Here is a 17,037-nt window from a genome sequence, read left to right on the forward strand (position 1 = left end):
CGGCTAGAAAAGGGTTGCTTAGACTTCCCAGAGTTGCACGACACATAAAATAAAAAGGCAAAGGCAAAAACCGTGCAAGGATTCTTCCCATTTTATGAATATTGGCGTATCTCTATTTTTCTGCTTCCCAATTCTCCCGCCTCTCCCCTACCCCTGTTGGCTGTTTTAGACGAGCGTTTTCATTGAAAAACGCTGAAGACGGCTGCTGCCTCAAAACCTGTTTTTATTTTCGCATGCTATTTAAAAGTACTTTTTTACATTGCAAGGCCTTGGAACGCGCAAAGGGTCGCTTCACCCAAGGTAAAAACAGGGGCGGTTCCCCCACCAACTTACCATTTTTCCCCATTAACCCGCGCCCCACTGGAGTCTGCGTATAACGCGCTCTTCTGGGGGGAGCGGGCTATTCATAGCCCCTCCCCCTCCTAACTCCGAAACTACTGGGCGATCGTCAAAATTCAAACGGCGTGTGAAAGCACCGGAAAAATTGTCGAGTGAATCCTAATTTTATTGACCTCGAGGTCACCGATGACGTCACAGGTCAGGTCAAAATAAAAATTATCGATGTTCGGCTTGTTTAGATTTTGGGCACTGGCCGCCGTCTTACATGTCAGATCAGGCTCAATTTTGGTTTACACACTCGTGAACAGCTGCTTTAGATACCCTGAGGATACCAAACTTGTACTTTGATTTTCAGGTCAAGGTCAGGTCACCATAGGTCACGGAAATCCTATATCAATTGTCGGTCACGTGACACATGTTTTATGGTCCATTTAGGCCATAGATTTCGAATTCGATGTTGTTTTTGTCATTCGAGGTCATTTTGAGTTGAATTTAGCTTAGGTCAGGCCACTAGGTAGTAAAGGTCAAATTTCAAAGTTGAAATTTTTCAACAACGAAGGTGTGTATGGGATGCAGTTTGAACTCAGGAATACGATGGTGCTATTTATATTGGTATACGATGTCAAATACATGCTGAAAAAAAAAAATTGATTTAAAAAATTTATAATTGTGAAATTTTTGCTATAATGCTAATAACTTGGCTGTTTTTGTCTGGCAACTTGGTAGAGTAAGTCATAAGCATGTGTTCTATCACTTCTTCTATCTTACTATTTAAACAGGATCCGTCTGTTAGTCTGTCTGTCCGCCACGCCGTGTAGTGGGTTCAATTCCACTCGCCTACAGGCCAGACGGTACGGCGCAGGGGGTTGAAATTTGCACACCTTATAGGTGACAGAGCGGGTCAGCGTCTTTTCTAGGTTCCGACTCGCTGGGGTGCACGGTGGGCACGTGGCGGGCGCCGGAAGAACGCCAATGAAATTTTGATCGGTTCGTAGATCTTCATTGAGAGCAGGGGTCGACAAACTTTGTGGACTAAATGCATGCCGATCGGCGGCGGGTGCCTCGCATTGGCGGATGGGCAAGTTATTGATTTTGATAAATGGTGTCGAAAAAATGTGTTGATTGTCACTAAATGGGTAGGTACAGTTTGTGATAGGAATTTACAAATGCACCGCGTTTGCCGCAATGCGCCATTTGCGTCTCAAGGCGTCATTTTTGCCACAAATCGCAAAACTTTGTCTAAAATGGTCCGATAAAGGTACAATTTGGTGCCGGAATGCATGCTCGAACGAACGGTACAGATGCGCCGCATTTGCTGCAATGCCCCAAATTTGTCACAATGCGCCATTTTGAGTCGCAGGTTGCAAAATGGCCATAATTTTGTCAAATGTGGTCCGATAAGGGTACAATTTGGTGCCAGGATGCATGCTCATAAAACAGGTACAGATGCGCCGCCTTTGCCGCAATGCGCCACATTTGTCACAAGGCGCCATTTCCGACAGATACGATTAAGGGTGATGGAATGGCACGGATAGGAGCAGGGCTAACACTTTTAAAGTCTGCTTTTTTTAGTACTTATTGGATCCAATTATTCTGTGACCTGACATGACCCAGTGGTAGGTAGTGGTAGTGGTAGGGGTAGTGGTAGTGGTAGAAGGTAGAGATAGGGGTAGGTAGTGGTAGTGGTAGGAGTAGTGGTAGGGGTAGGTGTAGTGGTAGGGGTAGGGGTAGGGGTAGTGGTAGGGGACCGGGGTAGTGGTAGGGGTAGTAGTAGTAGGGGTAGTAGTAGGGGTAGTGGTAGGGATATGAGTATGGGTAGTGGTAGGAGTAGTGGTAGGGGTAGTGGTAGGGGTAGGAGTATGGGTAGTAGTAGTGGCAGGGTAGGGGTAGTGGTAGGGGTAGTGGTAGGGGTAGGGGTAGTGGTGGAGGCAAAAGCAGAACAGTGGCCCGGGCTGATCCCTGCGGACGAGAGGTGACCTATGTGACCTGGCCTGACCCAAAGTGACCGGGGCTGACCCCTTTGACCCGTATTGACCCCGTATCACCCAAATTTCATCCAACAACGCCCTCAGAACAGTTCTTTTTTAAATTCTCTTCACATTTCCGTCCATATCTATGCTTCTAGACGACACATCGACATGAACCAAACACCATTCGAAAGCAAATTGGCTGGTGCCGCAATTTTTTCCTACCACGCAGCAAAGCAAGTGGCGCAGCCGCTTGTTAATATACTATTTGAGTAGGATTGTCTACCTTTACTATTTGAACAGGATCCATCTGTCTGTTTGTCTGTCCGCCACGCTGTGTAGTGGGTTCAATCTGTCACGCCTACAGGGCAGACGGTATGCCGTAAGAGGTTGAAATTTGCACACCTTATAGGTGACAGAGCGCGTCAGCGCCTTTTCTAGGTTCCGACTCGCTGGGGTGCACGGTTGGCACGTGGCGCGCGCTGGAAGAACGCCAATGAAATTTTGATCGGTTCGTGGATCTTCATTGAGAGCCGGGGTCGACAAACTTTGTGGACTAAATGCATGCCGATCGGTGGCGGGTGCCTCGCATTGGCGGATGGGCAAGTTAGTAATTTGAATAAAAAGTGGCTAGAAAATGTGTTGATTTTCATTCAATGGGAACAGTTTACATATTATACAAGCATAAAAATGCACCGCGTTTGCCGCAAGGCGTCACATTGGTCACAAGGCGTCATTTTTGCCGCAAATCGCACAGTTTTGTCAAATATGGTCCGATATGGGTGCAATTTGGTGCAAAGATGCATGCTCAATCACCGGGTGAAAATGCGCCGCGTTTGCCGCAATGCGCCACATTTGTCACAAAGCGCCGTTTCCGACAAATACGATTAAGGGTTATGTAATAGCAATAATTGGAGCAGGGCTAGAAGCACTTTTAAAGTCAAGAGTGGCCTCCCGCGCCCACTACCGGCCGCGGTCGGGTTAGCCGCTTGGTTCACGTGATCGTGTGACCAGCAAGATGTCCGTGGTGCCAGAGCCGGTAAAATTGCAGTTGTTCAGCACTCGGGAGGGACAACATAACATGCGGCACCAACCGCGCATCAATTTCGGGACACCCTGTATTGTATGTTCGATGCTAATGATAATCTCTGTAATGACAAGAAATGTTTCAGTCTAGCATTATATTCAATTATACAGCATGGCATCGCTGTTTTGGTGACTTGCCAACCGCTGTTTTGGTGACTTGGAAAAGCTCCACCCATGGATTAAAAGATCTCCGACTTGAAATTTGATTCATTATTGTCCGAAGTCGGAGCTGAAGTCGGAGTCGGATTCGGAGTCGATATTTTGACGCTGGAGTCTGTCGGAGTCACCTTAAAATCCATCGACTCCGCAGCCGTAGAAGGTACGAACAGCTCGTTTCCTGATTTAAGAATTTTAGAATCGCTATCTATACATCTTCCGGTTGCGACAAAAAATAAACGACACATCATCGGCATATCCTCTCAAGGTCACCGCTTAGCTCTGTGATGTGTGTACATACGTAATGGTGTGCAACTGCTCTTTAGTTATGTGCTTTGTCCATTGTATAACCGTCGCGCGTCGTCATCATTAGTTTGAACAATTCTCCACCTGGAAAAAGTGTACTTACTGAGTTTTCCATGTGTGCTTATGTGTGTGCAAATAATTTTGAAATTGTCAGTTTCTCGCGCTTTGGGCTTCCAGCATACCATTTTATACAAAAATTTAATTGAACTTTTTCAACTTGTGTCTGTGGCTAACATTCCTAAAGGCAAGATTACCGCAGGAAAATAGCTGCCGTATTCGAGAAAAAATTGAGGCTTAATCATTGTTTAAATATCCATTTGAGTAGGATTTGGCGTTATTTGAAGTGCTCAGTTTTTGCAGCGAGCTTTTCCTGTTAGGGCTTGCGAGATACCCGCGGAAACACATATCTCTTCAGCATTGCGCGCCACACAGGAATGCGGCTGATTCACGTGCTTTTGTGAGCGAGGTGCTTCCCTCCGGGAGAAATTCGCCGTCCCCATATGCTTAACACAGAGCCGAGCGGCGGCTGACAGGTGGCCGGCTCTCGGGAGATCGGCAGCCGACACTCGAAAAATCGACAAGCCGCCGCTGAATGCGCGTGCGGCAGTGCTGAGCCGAGTCGTTCCCACGGTCTGAGGTACCCCCAGTTTGAAGATTCGGCTGTAGAATATGTAGTTTTAAATACGTAGTTTGACGTAAATCTCGGAAAAGTGAGATACGGCCAGAAATGAGTGTGGGTCCCTCCGTTCTGAAGATTCTGATCGACGCCGATTGAAATAATTCGCCGTGCATATCTCGGCTTATTGACGACCGATTGACACGGGATAAACACCGATCGATACCAAATGGCTCTGTGGGGGGTGGGGGGGGGGGAGTAGAGTGGCAAGTTTTCCTACCCTACGAACCCGGAATTATCCCGAGGGGGTAGGTGTGGGAGTAGAGTCGGGGGAACGGGGGGGCAAGTGCAAGTACCAAGTACTTTCGCAAGTACCAAGCAAGTACCAAGTACTTTTACAAGTACCAAGCAAGTACCAAGTACTTATGGAAATACCAAGCAAGTACCAAGTACTTTGGCAAATACCGAGTACTTATGCAAATACCAAGTACTTTTGCAAGTTCAGCAAGTTTTTCGCCAATATCGAAGCTTCTAGACGTCCGATCGTCACCGGAAAAACACCATTCAATCCCAAATTTTCTCCCGAATCTGTTTATGGCCAAAGCGACGCGGAGCGAGCCAAGATATCTTGTTTATTTAAATATCCATTTGAGTAGGATTTCGGGTTTTTTGAAACGCTCAGTTTTTGCAGCGAGCTTTTCCTGTTAGGGCTTGCGAGATACCCGCGGAAACACATATCTCTTCAGCATTGCGCGCCACACAGGAATGCGGCTGATTCACGTGCGATTGTGAGCGAGGTGCTTCCCTCCGGGAGAAATTCGCCGTCCCCATATGCTTAACACAGAGCCGAGCGGCGGCTGACAGGTGGCCGGCTCTCGGGAGATCGGCAGCCGACACTCGAAAAATCGACAACCCGCCGCTGAATGCGCGTGCGACAGTGCTGAGCCGAGTCGTTCCCACGGTCTGAGGTACCCCCAGTTTGAAGATTCGGCTGTAGAATATGTAGTTTTAAATACGTAGTTTGACGTATATCTCGGAAAAGTGAGATACGGCCAGAAATGAGTGTGGGTCCCTCCGTTCTGAAGATTCTGATCGACGCCGATTGAAATAATTCGCCGTGCATATCTCGGCTTATTGACGACCGATTGACACGGGATAAACACCGATCGATACCAAATGGCTCTGTGTGTGTGTGGGGGGGGGGGAGGGGGTAGAGTGGCAAGTTTTCCTACCCGACGAACCCGGAATTATCCCGAGGGGGTAGGTGTGGGAGTAGAGTCGGGGGAACGGGGGGGGGGGCGAGTGCAAGTACCAAGTACTTTCGCAAGTACCAAGCAAGTACCAAGTACTTTTACAAGTACCAAGCAAGTACCAAGTACTTATGCAAATACCAAGCAAGTACCAAGTACTTTGGCAAATACCGAGTACTTATGCAAATACCAAGCAAGTACCAAGTACTTTGGCAAGTACCGAGTACTTTGGCAAGTACCAAGCAAGTACCAAGTACTTTTGCAAGTTCAACAAGTTTTTCGTGAATATCTAAGCTTCTAGACGTCCGATTAACACGGGACGAACACCAATCGATCCCAAATTTTCTCCCTCATACTTTGATTGCCAAAGCGACGCGGAGCGAGCCAAGATATCTTGTTTAATTATCCATTTGAGTAGGATTTCGGGTTTTTTGAATTGCTCAGTTTTTGCAGCGAGCTTTTTCTCTTAGGGCTTGCGAGATATCTGCGTGCACACATATCTCTTCAGCATTGCGCGTGACATGGAATGCGGCTGAATTCACGTGCGATTGTGAGTGAGGTACCCCCAGTTGGAAGATTCGGCTGTAGAATATGTAGTTTTAAATACGTAGTTTGACGTAGATCTCGGAAAAGTGAGATACGGCCAGAAATGAGTGTGGGTACCTCCGTCCTGAAGATTCTGATCGGCGCCGATTGAAATAAGTCGCCGTGCATATCTCGGCTTATTGACGACCGATTGACACGGGACAAACACCGATCGATACCAAATGGCTCTGGGGGGGGGGGGGGGGGAGTAGAGTGGCAAGTTTTCCTTGACCCGACGAACCCGGAATTATCCCGAGGGGGTAGGGGTGGGAGTAGAGTCGGGGGAACGGGGGGGCGAGTGCAAGTACCAAGTACTTTCGCAAGTACCAAGCAAGTACCAAGTACTTTTACAAGTACCAAGCAAGTACCAAGTACTTATGCAAATACCAATTTGGCAAGTACCGAGTACTTTGGCAAGTACCAAGCAAGTACCAAGTACTTTTGCAAGTTTAACAAGTTTTTCGCCAATATCGAAGCTTCTAGACGTCCGATCGTCACCGGAAAAACACCATTCGATCCCAAATTTTCTCCTTAATCTTTTTATCGCCAAAGCGACGCGGAGCGAGCGCAAGATATCTTGTTTAGTTATTCATTTGAGTAGGATTGCGGCTTTTTTGAAACGCTCAGTTTTTGCAGCGAGCTTTTCCTGTTAGGGCTTGCGAGATATCTGCGTGCACACATATCTCTTCAACATTGCGCGCCTCACAGGAATGCGGCTGAATCACGTGCGATTGTGAGTGAGGTACCCCCAGTTGGAAGATTCGGCTGTAGAATATGTAGTTTTAAATACGTAGTTTGACGTACATCTCGGAAAAGTGAGATACGGCCAGAAATGAGCGTGGGTCCCTCCGTTCTGAAGATTCTGATCGACGCCGATTGAAATAATTCGCCGTGCATATCTCGGCTTATTGACGACCGATTGACACGGGATAAACACCGATCGATACCAAATGGCTGTGGGGGGGGGGGGGGGGGATAGAGTGGCAAGTTTTCCTGCCCGACGAACCCGGAATTATCCCGAGGGGGTAGGGATGGGAGTAGAGTCGGGGGAACGGGGGGGGGGGGGCGAGTACAAGTACCAAGCAAGTGCCAAGTACTTTTACAAGTACCAAGCAAGTACCAAGTACTTTGGCGAATACCGAGTACTTATGCAAATACCAAGCAAGTACCAAGTACTTTGGCAAGTACCGAGTACTTTGGCAAGTACCAAGCAAGTACCAAGTACTTTTGCAAGTTCAGCAAGTTTTTCGCCAATATCGAAGCTTCTAGACGCCCGATCGTCACCGGAAAAACACCATTCGATCCCAAATTTTCTCCCGAATCTTTTTATGGCCAAAGCGACGCAGAGCGAGCCAAGATATCTTGTCTAATTTTCATTTGAGGTTTTATTGCGCATCATTGTCTCACGTGTCTCACGTATATTGTTTCACTTGACTAAAGGACGGTTTCCAAAATCAAAATTAATCAAGGACGTGCTAAATACCGCATCAAAGCGACTTTGCACTAAGCGTTGCTCTTCCCCTGAGCTGCATCCAGTTGGTGTCCCACTGTGCCCTGTCGGCCGCTCGGCCCCACGACTGGGGAGCCTGGCGTCCCTCACTTACCGGGGTTACATGAGCGATCCGTTCCAAATACGCACTACGCTAATGCGCATCAGCTCCCCACAAACGTATCTACGGCACCGGTTACATAAGACTTATTCGTTTTATCTACGTCAAACGGATCTCGTTTGGCTCACCCGGGCTGACTCCTCGACGGCCGGTAATCCGCATCACAAACGGAATAGGATTAGCGTACAGTCATGGCGCAGTTGCGGCATTTACCGGGACGACTGAACTAAATTTTAAAAACTTATATCATTTGATAGGCTCAAAAACATTTAAAATTAACATGAAATCAAAAAATGAAGACAAAATTTTCTTGTTTTAAGTCACTGCGCACAGATTCGCCATGCAGCGACAGCAGGGTGGTCAGAAAAAATTATCTATCAAAATATTTCATTCATTTTGTTTTTGATCTTTATCAAATTCACCTTCAAAGACTAAACCGAAATACCAACATTTCTTTTTGCTATTTTCTACGAGGCAGCCAATAAAACAAATGCTTAGTATTTTGCATTTTGACGCTTCCATTCAGCAAAGAATAGTTCTTGTGAAATACGGCCCGAATCGTGTGCCTCGGTTACATGAGCGATCCGTTCCAAATACGCACTACGCTAATTCGCATCAGCTCCCCAAGAACGCATTCAGTGCACCGACTACATGAGCAAATTCGTATGTATCAGTGACGTCAAAAGGATCCAGTTTGGCTCTCGGCCTGACGAAAGGTAATGCGCATTACAAACGGAATAGCATACAAATGTGGCGCACTTCCGTAGCAATAGAGGTGACTGAATTAAAAACTTAATATCTTATGTCTTTTTTGCATTTAATCTGCTCAAAACATTCTCAATTAACTTAACAAAAAAAAAGTTAAACATAAAGTTGTCTTGCTTTGACTCATTGAGCACTTGCCTCTCTTGATTCGTCTGTAGTGCTGTCAGAAAAATGTTTCAACTGAAAGTACTTTGATATTCTCTTTCTGGTTTTCACTATATTTATTTTAGAAAACTTGACAAAATACCGACATATTTTTTTAATTATTATTTCAAAAGAAGCAAATGAAAAAATACCTATTATTTTGCATCTTAATGTTTCTTTTTGGAAAGAAATACATGTTCATGTAATACGTATCTAATAGTTCATGTAGTAGTTCATGTGAGTAGTTCATGTAATACGTATCTTGGTCCTATTCGCTTCTAAGCCTCTTTCCCAGCGGATTGTGTTCGGACCGCCGATTCGTATTAGCAGGTGGATACATGAGTCGGTAGTACGCTCCTGATTCGCATTAGCGGTGAATCCGATCGTGATGCGTATTTGCTTTGCTCATGTAACCGCGGATCGGATCGCCGATTCGTACTAGCAGGTGGCTACATGAGTCGGTAATGCGTTCCTAATTCGAATTAGCGGCTAAATACGTATTTACTGTGCTCATGTAACCCCGATAACTGCCCAGTCGGCTGTTGGGCCCCTGACTGAGCGTCCCTCGTTCCCCAGCTGGCCGCTCCGCCCGAAGACGAGCACGGCGAGGAGGACGACGACGACATGGGCGTGGTGGAAACATACGCCGACTACATGCCGGCAAAATGTGAGCGAACTCGAGCCGACTGGCAGCGCGCGGCCCCGGCGGCCGGTCACCGGGGACTCTTCTTTAAGCTCTCATTCGACTTCACTGAAAACTTCTTTACTCTTTCCTGGAGAGTTACTCCGCTGGGAGGGAGGACGAGGCACGCAGGCGTTCAACTCTTCTCATTTACCCCGCTTACATGAGTCAGCGAAAATTCCGTTTAAAACGAATATTTCCGTTTAGCGAAAAGTGCGCAAGTTTCGACTCATGTATACTGGTTTGGGCGCGCAAAGACGACGATAATTCGGAACGGATACTTCTGATGAAAATAATGGGAAACGTCCGTTTAGGACGTCAGGCCTAAACGGATTTTTTTTGCGCATCTAGCAAAAAATGACATCAATGTGCATGTTTTATTGATGATTTTTGTTTACACATTAAAATAACGTCATATTTATCTTGAATGGTAGGTCTAATGACAATGAGATCCACTTTTGGCGCCTGATTTCGCGCCATTGTGACAGATTCATAAAGTACCTACAAAGTGTTGGAGGAAGTCCTATGCTTCAAAAGGGAAGCATTCTAGTCCAAGATTACTTTACTACTCAGGCTGGTTCACGAGGGAAAAAAGGGCGCCGTAGTCACGTCACGGATTTGGTAGCAATCTGGTAGCAATTTTTGCAGACATCAATGGCGCACGTGTTGTTTGATCATCGCCAATCCTATTTTACTGCACTATTTTGGTATTTCACTGCCATGTATTGTAAATCACCTTTGAACAGGGCTGGGAAATCTCATTCTTTCATAGTTCATACCCCAGTAGGTAGCAGATATCGCTTTATTGTTCCATCAATTGTAGCAAAATCAACATTTCTCTCTTCCGTACATCATAAAGAAAAATACAATAAAAACATCAAAATTCGCACATTCTTAAAATGGAGGTACCACCAGCCAGTGATCTCGTCGGCGAATAAGAACAAAGCATCTGTAAGACTAACACAAGTTCAAAACGTCAGCTTTGTGCTCCATTTTATGACGAATCTGGCGGCTCTTTGTAGCAGTTTCCATTGTAGTAAATGTAGCATCACTACTTCTTCATACTCTGAGTCGTGAAACAAAAGGTATCTGCTACGCCTTTTTATGCGCTATCTTTCATATGAATATTGCAAAAAGGAGTTTCATTATTTGTGAAATATTCAAATGACATATTTACGAAACAAAACAAATTGTTTTTAAAAGGGCATTGTTCAATGATCAATAAAAATACGAAAAGAATCAACTCATTCTGCCCATGGCATCTCTAAAAAGCCATCTTTTATGATACAGTGTCCTGCAACGTCTTTAATCCTTTTTGATGACGTCATACACAATTTTTTTCAGTTTTTAATGTATTTTATTGTTAAAATCATACTCATTTGAACCAAATTAGAGTTTAAAAGAATTATTGAATATTTTTTGTACGTTTTATTAAGAAATCTTGTCAAAAATATGCAAATTACGTCATTGCTGTTTGTGTATTTTGTTGATGCATTGTTTCTGGCGCATTAGAGACAATTCTAGTTGTCGTTTCGCGTGGATAGTTCAGTTGAGTTTGATGAGTGTTTCTGGGTGTTTTTGAATTATTTCAGCTATTTTAGCTATTATTTTGCCTCTATTTTAGGAAAGTGGGATATTCCAGGCCTAATTTCAAGTGTTGCAATGACAACTGTCCCTAAAGCGGCGTGCAGTACACAGTTAAAGAGGAAGGAAGCCGCCCAGCACGCAAAGCAAGATGTTAGTGAGATACCTATGATCGAATTTGCGCAGAAGGTGAGATCTGATTGAAATATTGATCAAGTAAAGCCCAGAAAAGAATTTTTTATTTACTTTTTTACATGTTCAATTATTGTATTAACTCTAAACCTTGATTGGTGGCAACTGGCAACTTTTGTACAGCGGGTTCGGCTGCACAATGATTGTAAATTGTTGACCAGACTGAGCAGCCAAATCAACCTGATTTCTTTCAAATACTTTCTGCCTGAGTAGGCTGATACCATCTGAATCCTGAAGTTGCTGGAATGTTGATAGGAAAATTCTAGGGCTCACTGGAGCTCTCTGGTGCTCTCAGGTGGTGCTGGAACTTGCCCTGAGAAAGCCCTACAGCACCTTATTTTGATATTTGTATGCTTTTTTCTAAACCTGAGTAGTGAGTACCTACAAAGAGTAAAAAATAAGAAAAAGAACATTCACAGGGGGCATAAGCAAAACACTGTATCTGTTTTTGTTTGTGCAACCAACTAAATAAAAACATTCAAAGCTCAATTTGAGAATAGATAGAAAATGAAAGTGGAAAGCTCTGCCCAGAATTTTGATTACTTGTAAAATCATTTTCTCTAGCAGAAATGCAAATGATGTGAGGAACATTTGTGGCAATGTAGCTAATAAAGAGTTTCTCGTAATATCTGGTATGTAGCAGATTCAGCATTTTCCCAGCCCTGCCTTTGAAAATTAAAACAAAGAAATATTCGTAACCCAGTAAGTCAGTTATTCTTTGAGGCAGCTTTCTGTAATTTATGGAGCCTTCATGAACAAGGCCCTCTAACCAGGTCATGAAAATGTATGTAGGTATGAATAATTAGAACTTTATTTTCTAAGTTTGATAGAAATACAATTTCCCCTTACAATATCAAAAGGCTACCTGCCTATTTCAGCCAACCAATGAAATATTTGTCCAGAAGGAGGTAGGTGCTTCTGAGCAGACTTGTGCCTCGACCAAAAATCAAGATCCAAGATCCGCAAGATCCCACAGTATTTCATAATTTCAGGATCCAAGATCCCCAAAATCTCACACAAAATCAAATTGCAAGATCCAAGATCCCCAGGATCCCACACAAAATCAAAATTTCAGGGTTTAAGATCCACAAGATCCCGCGCAAGATCAAACTTCCAGGATCCAAGATCCCGAAGATCCCAAGCAATATCAAAATTGTAGGATCCAAGATCCCCAAGATCCAATGCACAATCATAATTTTAGGATGATTTATCTGTTATTTGCAACTGCAAACGACTGCAACTGACTCAGTTCTAGCCCTGGAGAAGCACTAAATAGACATGTACATTGTACATGCTAGTGATGTAAATTTCAGAAATTTTTGATGCACATGTTTGTGATGTAAATTTAAGAAAATTTTGAAACCAATGCCAAAGTGATACCGACCAAATTTTGTATCTATCATTGATATATCACAAGCTCTGCTAGCGCCAGCATACGACGCTAACTGGCAAATACCTAATCCAGTTAATAGTACCTACGGCCCACAAAGTCTAAGTTGTGTTTATGCTGGCATATACTTTGAAACCTTGAGCACCTTAGTTAGTAGAGTATGTTTTCCTTCCATTATAAAGTGAGTTTAACAGTTGTACATGCTAATGTTTTGCACATTGGTTTTCCTGGCTAGATATTCATCCTCACGAGATTTGAATTTGCCAGCAATACATAGATAGGTTTGGTAGGCATTTAATCATGGTAGACTGATGTGTAAAATATTCCTGTTAAAAACTAGGATCCAAGATCCCCAGGATCACTCGACAAATCCGAAACCCAGATCCAAGATCTCCAAGGTCCCTCGACAAAATCAAAAGCCAGGATCCAAGATCCCCAGGATCCCTCGACAAAATGATGACCAGAGTCCTGGATCCCCAGGATCCCTCGGCAAAATCTGAAGTGTTGTATCCAAGATCCCTCAAGATCCCGGATCTTGGATCTTGCAGATCCTGGATCTCGGATCTTTTTGGGATCTTGGCACAAGTCTGCTTCTGATTAGGTACTGACATCTCTTATCTACACCAATATTTCAGGATAATGACAGAGAAGCTGTTTAAAAATTCTGCATATGAAAGGGTTGTTATGCACATTGCAAAACATATCAGATAATGCTTCCGAGCCATCTCATTCACCAACACACATCAATCCGGCTCCTAGCTTCTGTTAAGGAAACATTCCAAAATAATGCATCATTTTATTTCATCGAGCACCTTGCAAAAGACAAATAGCAAACACACCACCACCAAAAACAGAAAAATGGTCAACAGGTAGGTACCTACCTGCTGATCTAGTCGTGTTGTGTCATGCGCCTTTGAAAAACTTTAGCAGTCATAGTTGAATAAGCGCCCCAAACTTAGCCATTCATGCATGAAACGTGTGCAAATTCTGGTTGAGCATGTTCATAAAACTGAAACTAACAGCTGGTATTAGGTATATAATTATAAAAGAACAAAAACCACAACAGAGCTTACTCTACAAGGTATAACCATGAATTTTAAAACTAAGGCACCAGATATTGCGCTGCTGATACATGCAGCGGCGCAGCTTATTTTACCGCAATATTCAAGGTACTAAATATTTGGACATGTTTTGCAGGATGATAACTACCGTCAAGATAATGTTGGAATAATATTTATTAGATCTATTATTGAAACAATACATAATATATCTAAATGAAAATACAATCAAACTGCGATTCTTCTACAGTGGAATTCAATGCACTCAAGCATAAAACTGAAAAGTGGTGTGTACTTGCACTTCCTCCATTTTTCCTAACGCATCAGCCAAGACTATGAGTGCTACAGATTTTGCTCACCTGTATTGTTTATTCAACTACTACGCTGTTCTCAATAAATGAATAACTTTGCTGTAACGACATAAGCATTGTAGGAATGGTTGGTGGTAAGCAAGGGACAATCACAGTGATTTGTGGTCACACATTTGAACCGTGCTTTGTATGTGAAAAACAGAAAAAAGCATTCTAGAAATGTAGCAGAAATTTAAATGCCAGAAACGGACCTGAGGAACGGCGAAGCCTACCACCCACATAAAACACAGGCTTTCATTATGTCAAAAACAGATGCTGTATTATCTAAAGCGCTGGATTGGGGAACACAAGTGTACCCCCCCCCCAAAAGAAACTAACAAAATGCATTTTTCCACACAGTGGATATCACTAAACATGGCGAGGTGACAGTATATGACACCATACGCGCGACCACATAAAAATGCAGCACGCGCGGACACGGGGCAAGGACGGTGGCACAATATGCCGATACCCAAGAAGACACAAGCCTAGGTCAAAGGTGACGCCGAAGCCACCGACCCGATTTCGTCGGAAAATACGTGTAACGTTAAGAAAACACGGTCGCATGCTTGAGTCATTTTCACGAAAGTTTATTGACTTTTCGATAATATTTTGGGTGGATATCGGTCAGAAAAGAATGCTCTTTCCGAATATGTAGGTTTCATAGCCAGCGATCAACGTTTTCAACACGTTTTGATGTTGTAAAGGACATCGCGCTCCGCACGAATTCAATTTTATTTTTTTTTTCATTATTAAGGAAATGGTACTGATCATCACTTTTTATTTGCTTTCTTATCATTACACGTACATTTGTCTGCAAAATGGTACCACACCAACTTCATTCCGTCAAATCGTTTTCCAGCAGCATCGATTTTTCCTTCGCAATGCACGAAATCGGTCATTTTTTGACAACCGGGGGTGCTGTCTTGCACGTGGCGCGTGCTATACTATGAAACCATATCAATACGCTAGGCCCATCTCTCCTCTATCCATTGGTGGCAACCGCTTCTCGCTGCGACCACCCATTGCCGAGATATCAAGCCGGAAAGCGAGCGCCGCAGGCCGGTTTTCGTCCGATGTTCGTTTTGACCGTTTCCCGTGTTAACCCTATGGCGCACGCGAGCGGGTGCTGACGGCGCACCCCTGGATCAATCAGCCCCAAATTTTAATACAGAGGTCCCCCACGCCCACACATTCGGCATGCTAAATTTCACGCCGATACGCGGCGCCTTTCAGGCGCAATAAGACACATAAGTCCTGACAGACGCGGGCACGCACGGACAACTTATAAATTCATAATATAGATAGACTAGACGGCATGTTTTGCGCTATAACTGTACGTTTTGATTAAATTGGTTTTACGGATGCATTATGCTGGGTTAAAAATCGTTGATTTGTATTATTTGGATCCCTACCCATACCCTACCCTGCCCATACCCCACCCTGCCCATACCCTACTCTGCCCATACACTGCTCATATCCTCCACATACTCTACCCTACCCTACTCATACCCTACTCATACTCGATTGAAGCTGTGTACCAAATTTGAGCGCAATTGGCCCAGCCGTTCCTTAGATATAGGGCCGACCCCTCACGTGCGCACGTTCAGTCGGTCCACCGCACCTGTATCACATGACCATGCATCGCCTGGTGAGTGCCCTGCCCACCCACAGTTCAATTTTCAGCACAATCGGCCCAGTAGTGGCTGAGTTGTTGCAAGAATAAATTTACTTTATTTACTGGCGAATCCCCTTAGCGAGCGGTGCCCTGCGCCGGTGTTCGTTGTCAAAGTTCAATGACCTGCCGGCTCTGCTACTTTTCGTTCAGTTTTGGCAGCGAAGAAAATGAGCCAAGAGCACGTGCTCTCCGCTCGGCGCCAGCCGCGGCCCGTCATGCGAGAGAGATTCACGCGCTGACGGCGCACCCCTGGACCAATCAGCCCCAAATTTTAATACCAAGGCCGCCCACGCCCACAGATCGGGCATGCCAAATTTCACGTCGCTACGAGGCGCCTTTCAGGCGCAATAAGACACATAAGACATGACACACGGATGGATGGAGAACGCACGGACGACTTATAAATCATAATATAGACTAGATGGCGTATTTTGCGCTATAACTGTGCGTTAGGGTGTGTCATCGAGGGGGTGATTCTCGCAGAATCAAACGCCGTAAGGTTTTTCCTTGGCACATTGATCAATAATGAATTTTCATCCATATCCGAGTCCACCAAAATTAAAATTCGTGCGGCGCCAGCCGTTCAAAGTTTTGGCGCCCGGCGTTGCAGTCTCCAATGCTGAGCGTCACCCAGCACTGCGAGTAACACCAAGTATTGTTGGAGGTAATAATGCAAAATAACTACCGCTGAAAATGATGCTTTTGAGCGCTTCTAAGGCTGATTGTTGCAAAAAAGCATGTCCTTAGAGTGTCCAATTATTCTTTTTATTGTGCTCAATGAATTAAATCGAGCATGGCTTCTGAAACTAAAGAAGAAGCTGCCCGATTTTGAGAAGCGGGCGGGGTGGAGGCGGAGACGGCAAGTGACTCAGATTCGTCTTCTGAAAACACCGACTCCGTGGTATCCTCTGGGCGGTGCTTCTTCTTCTTCTTCTTCTTCTTCTTCTTCAGCATGTCATCTCGTGTGACCTGGCCCGTCTCCACCAGGAAGTCCCGGATGAGTCCAGCCTCGGTGGAAAGGATCTCCCTCAGCGTCGGCAAAGGGCCCCACGGGCGGGTCCGTGGCCCCTGGTAGGCGGGGTAGTCGACCAACAGGTGTTTGGCCGAGTCCGGTTCGTCGCAACGGACTTTTTCGTCAGACTCGGCCGGACCAAGTCGGAATCGGGTGTCTCCGGTGAGTGGGTAGCAGCTCACGCGGAGCTGTGCCACTGTGATCGACGCTCGGCGGCCCAGTTCTCTCTCCGTGGCCCAGAGCGCCACATCGTCCGCATTCGCAGAT

At 44.9% G+C, this 17,037-nt stretch overlaps 1 protein-coding gene across 2 annotated transcripts in view; it reads left to right on the forward strand.

The window, feature by feature from the left end:
• Window positions 1-17,037, forward strand: part of LOC122378894 (protein strawberry notch homolog 1-like) — a 550,127-nt gene that overhangs the window by 134,441 nt on the left and 398,649 nt on the right. For both annotated transcript variants that reach the window (XR_006256101.1, XM_043360535.1), the window contains exon 6: window positions 9,401-9,491. Coding sequence is in view for 1 of the 2 variants with exons in the window: in XM_043360535.1 (XP_043216470.1) it covers window positions 9,401-9,491 (91 nt within the window). In the remaining variant the exon portion in view is untranslated. The remainder of the gene's footprint in view (window positions 1-9,400; window positions 9,492-17,037) is intronic.

This window comes from Amphibalanus amphitrite, unplaced genomic scaffold, assembly GCF_019059575.1.
Source record: "Amphibalanus amphitrite isolate SeventyFive unplaced genomic scaffold, NRLGWU_Aamphi_draft 000067F_arrow, whole genome shotgun sequence".
In the NCBI taxonomy this organism is placed as follows: domain Eukaryota; kingdom Metazoa; phylum Arthropoda; class Thecostraca; order Balanomorpha; family Balanidae; genus Amphibalanus; species Amphibalanus amphitrite.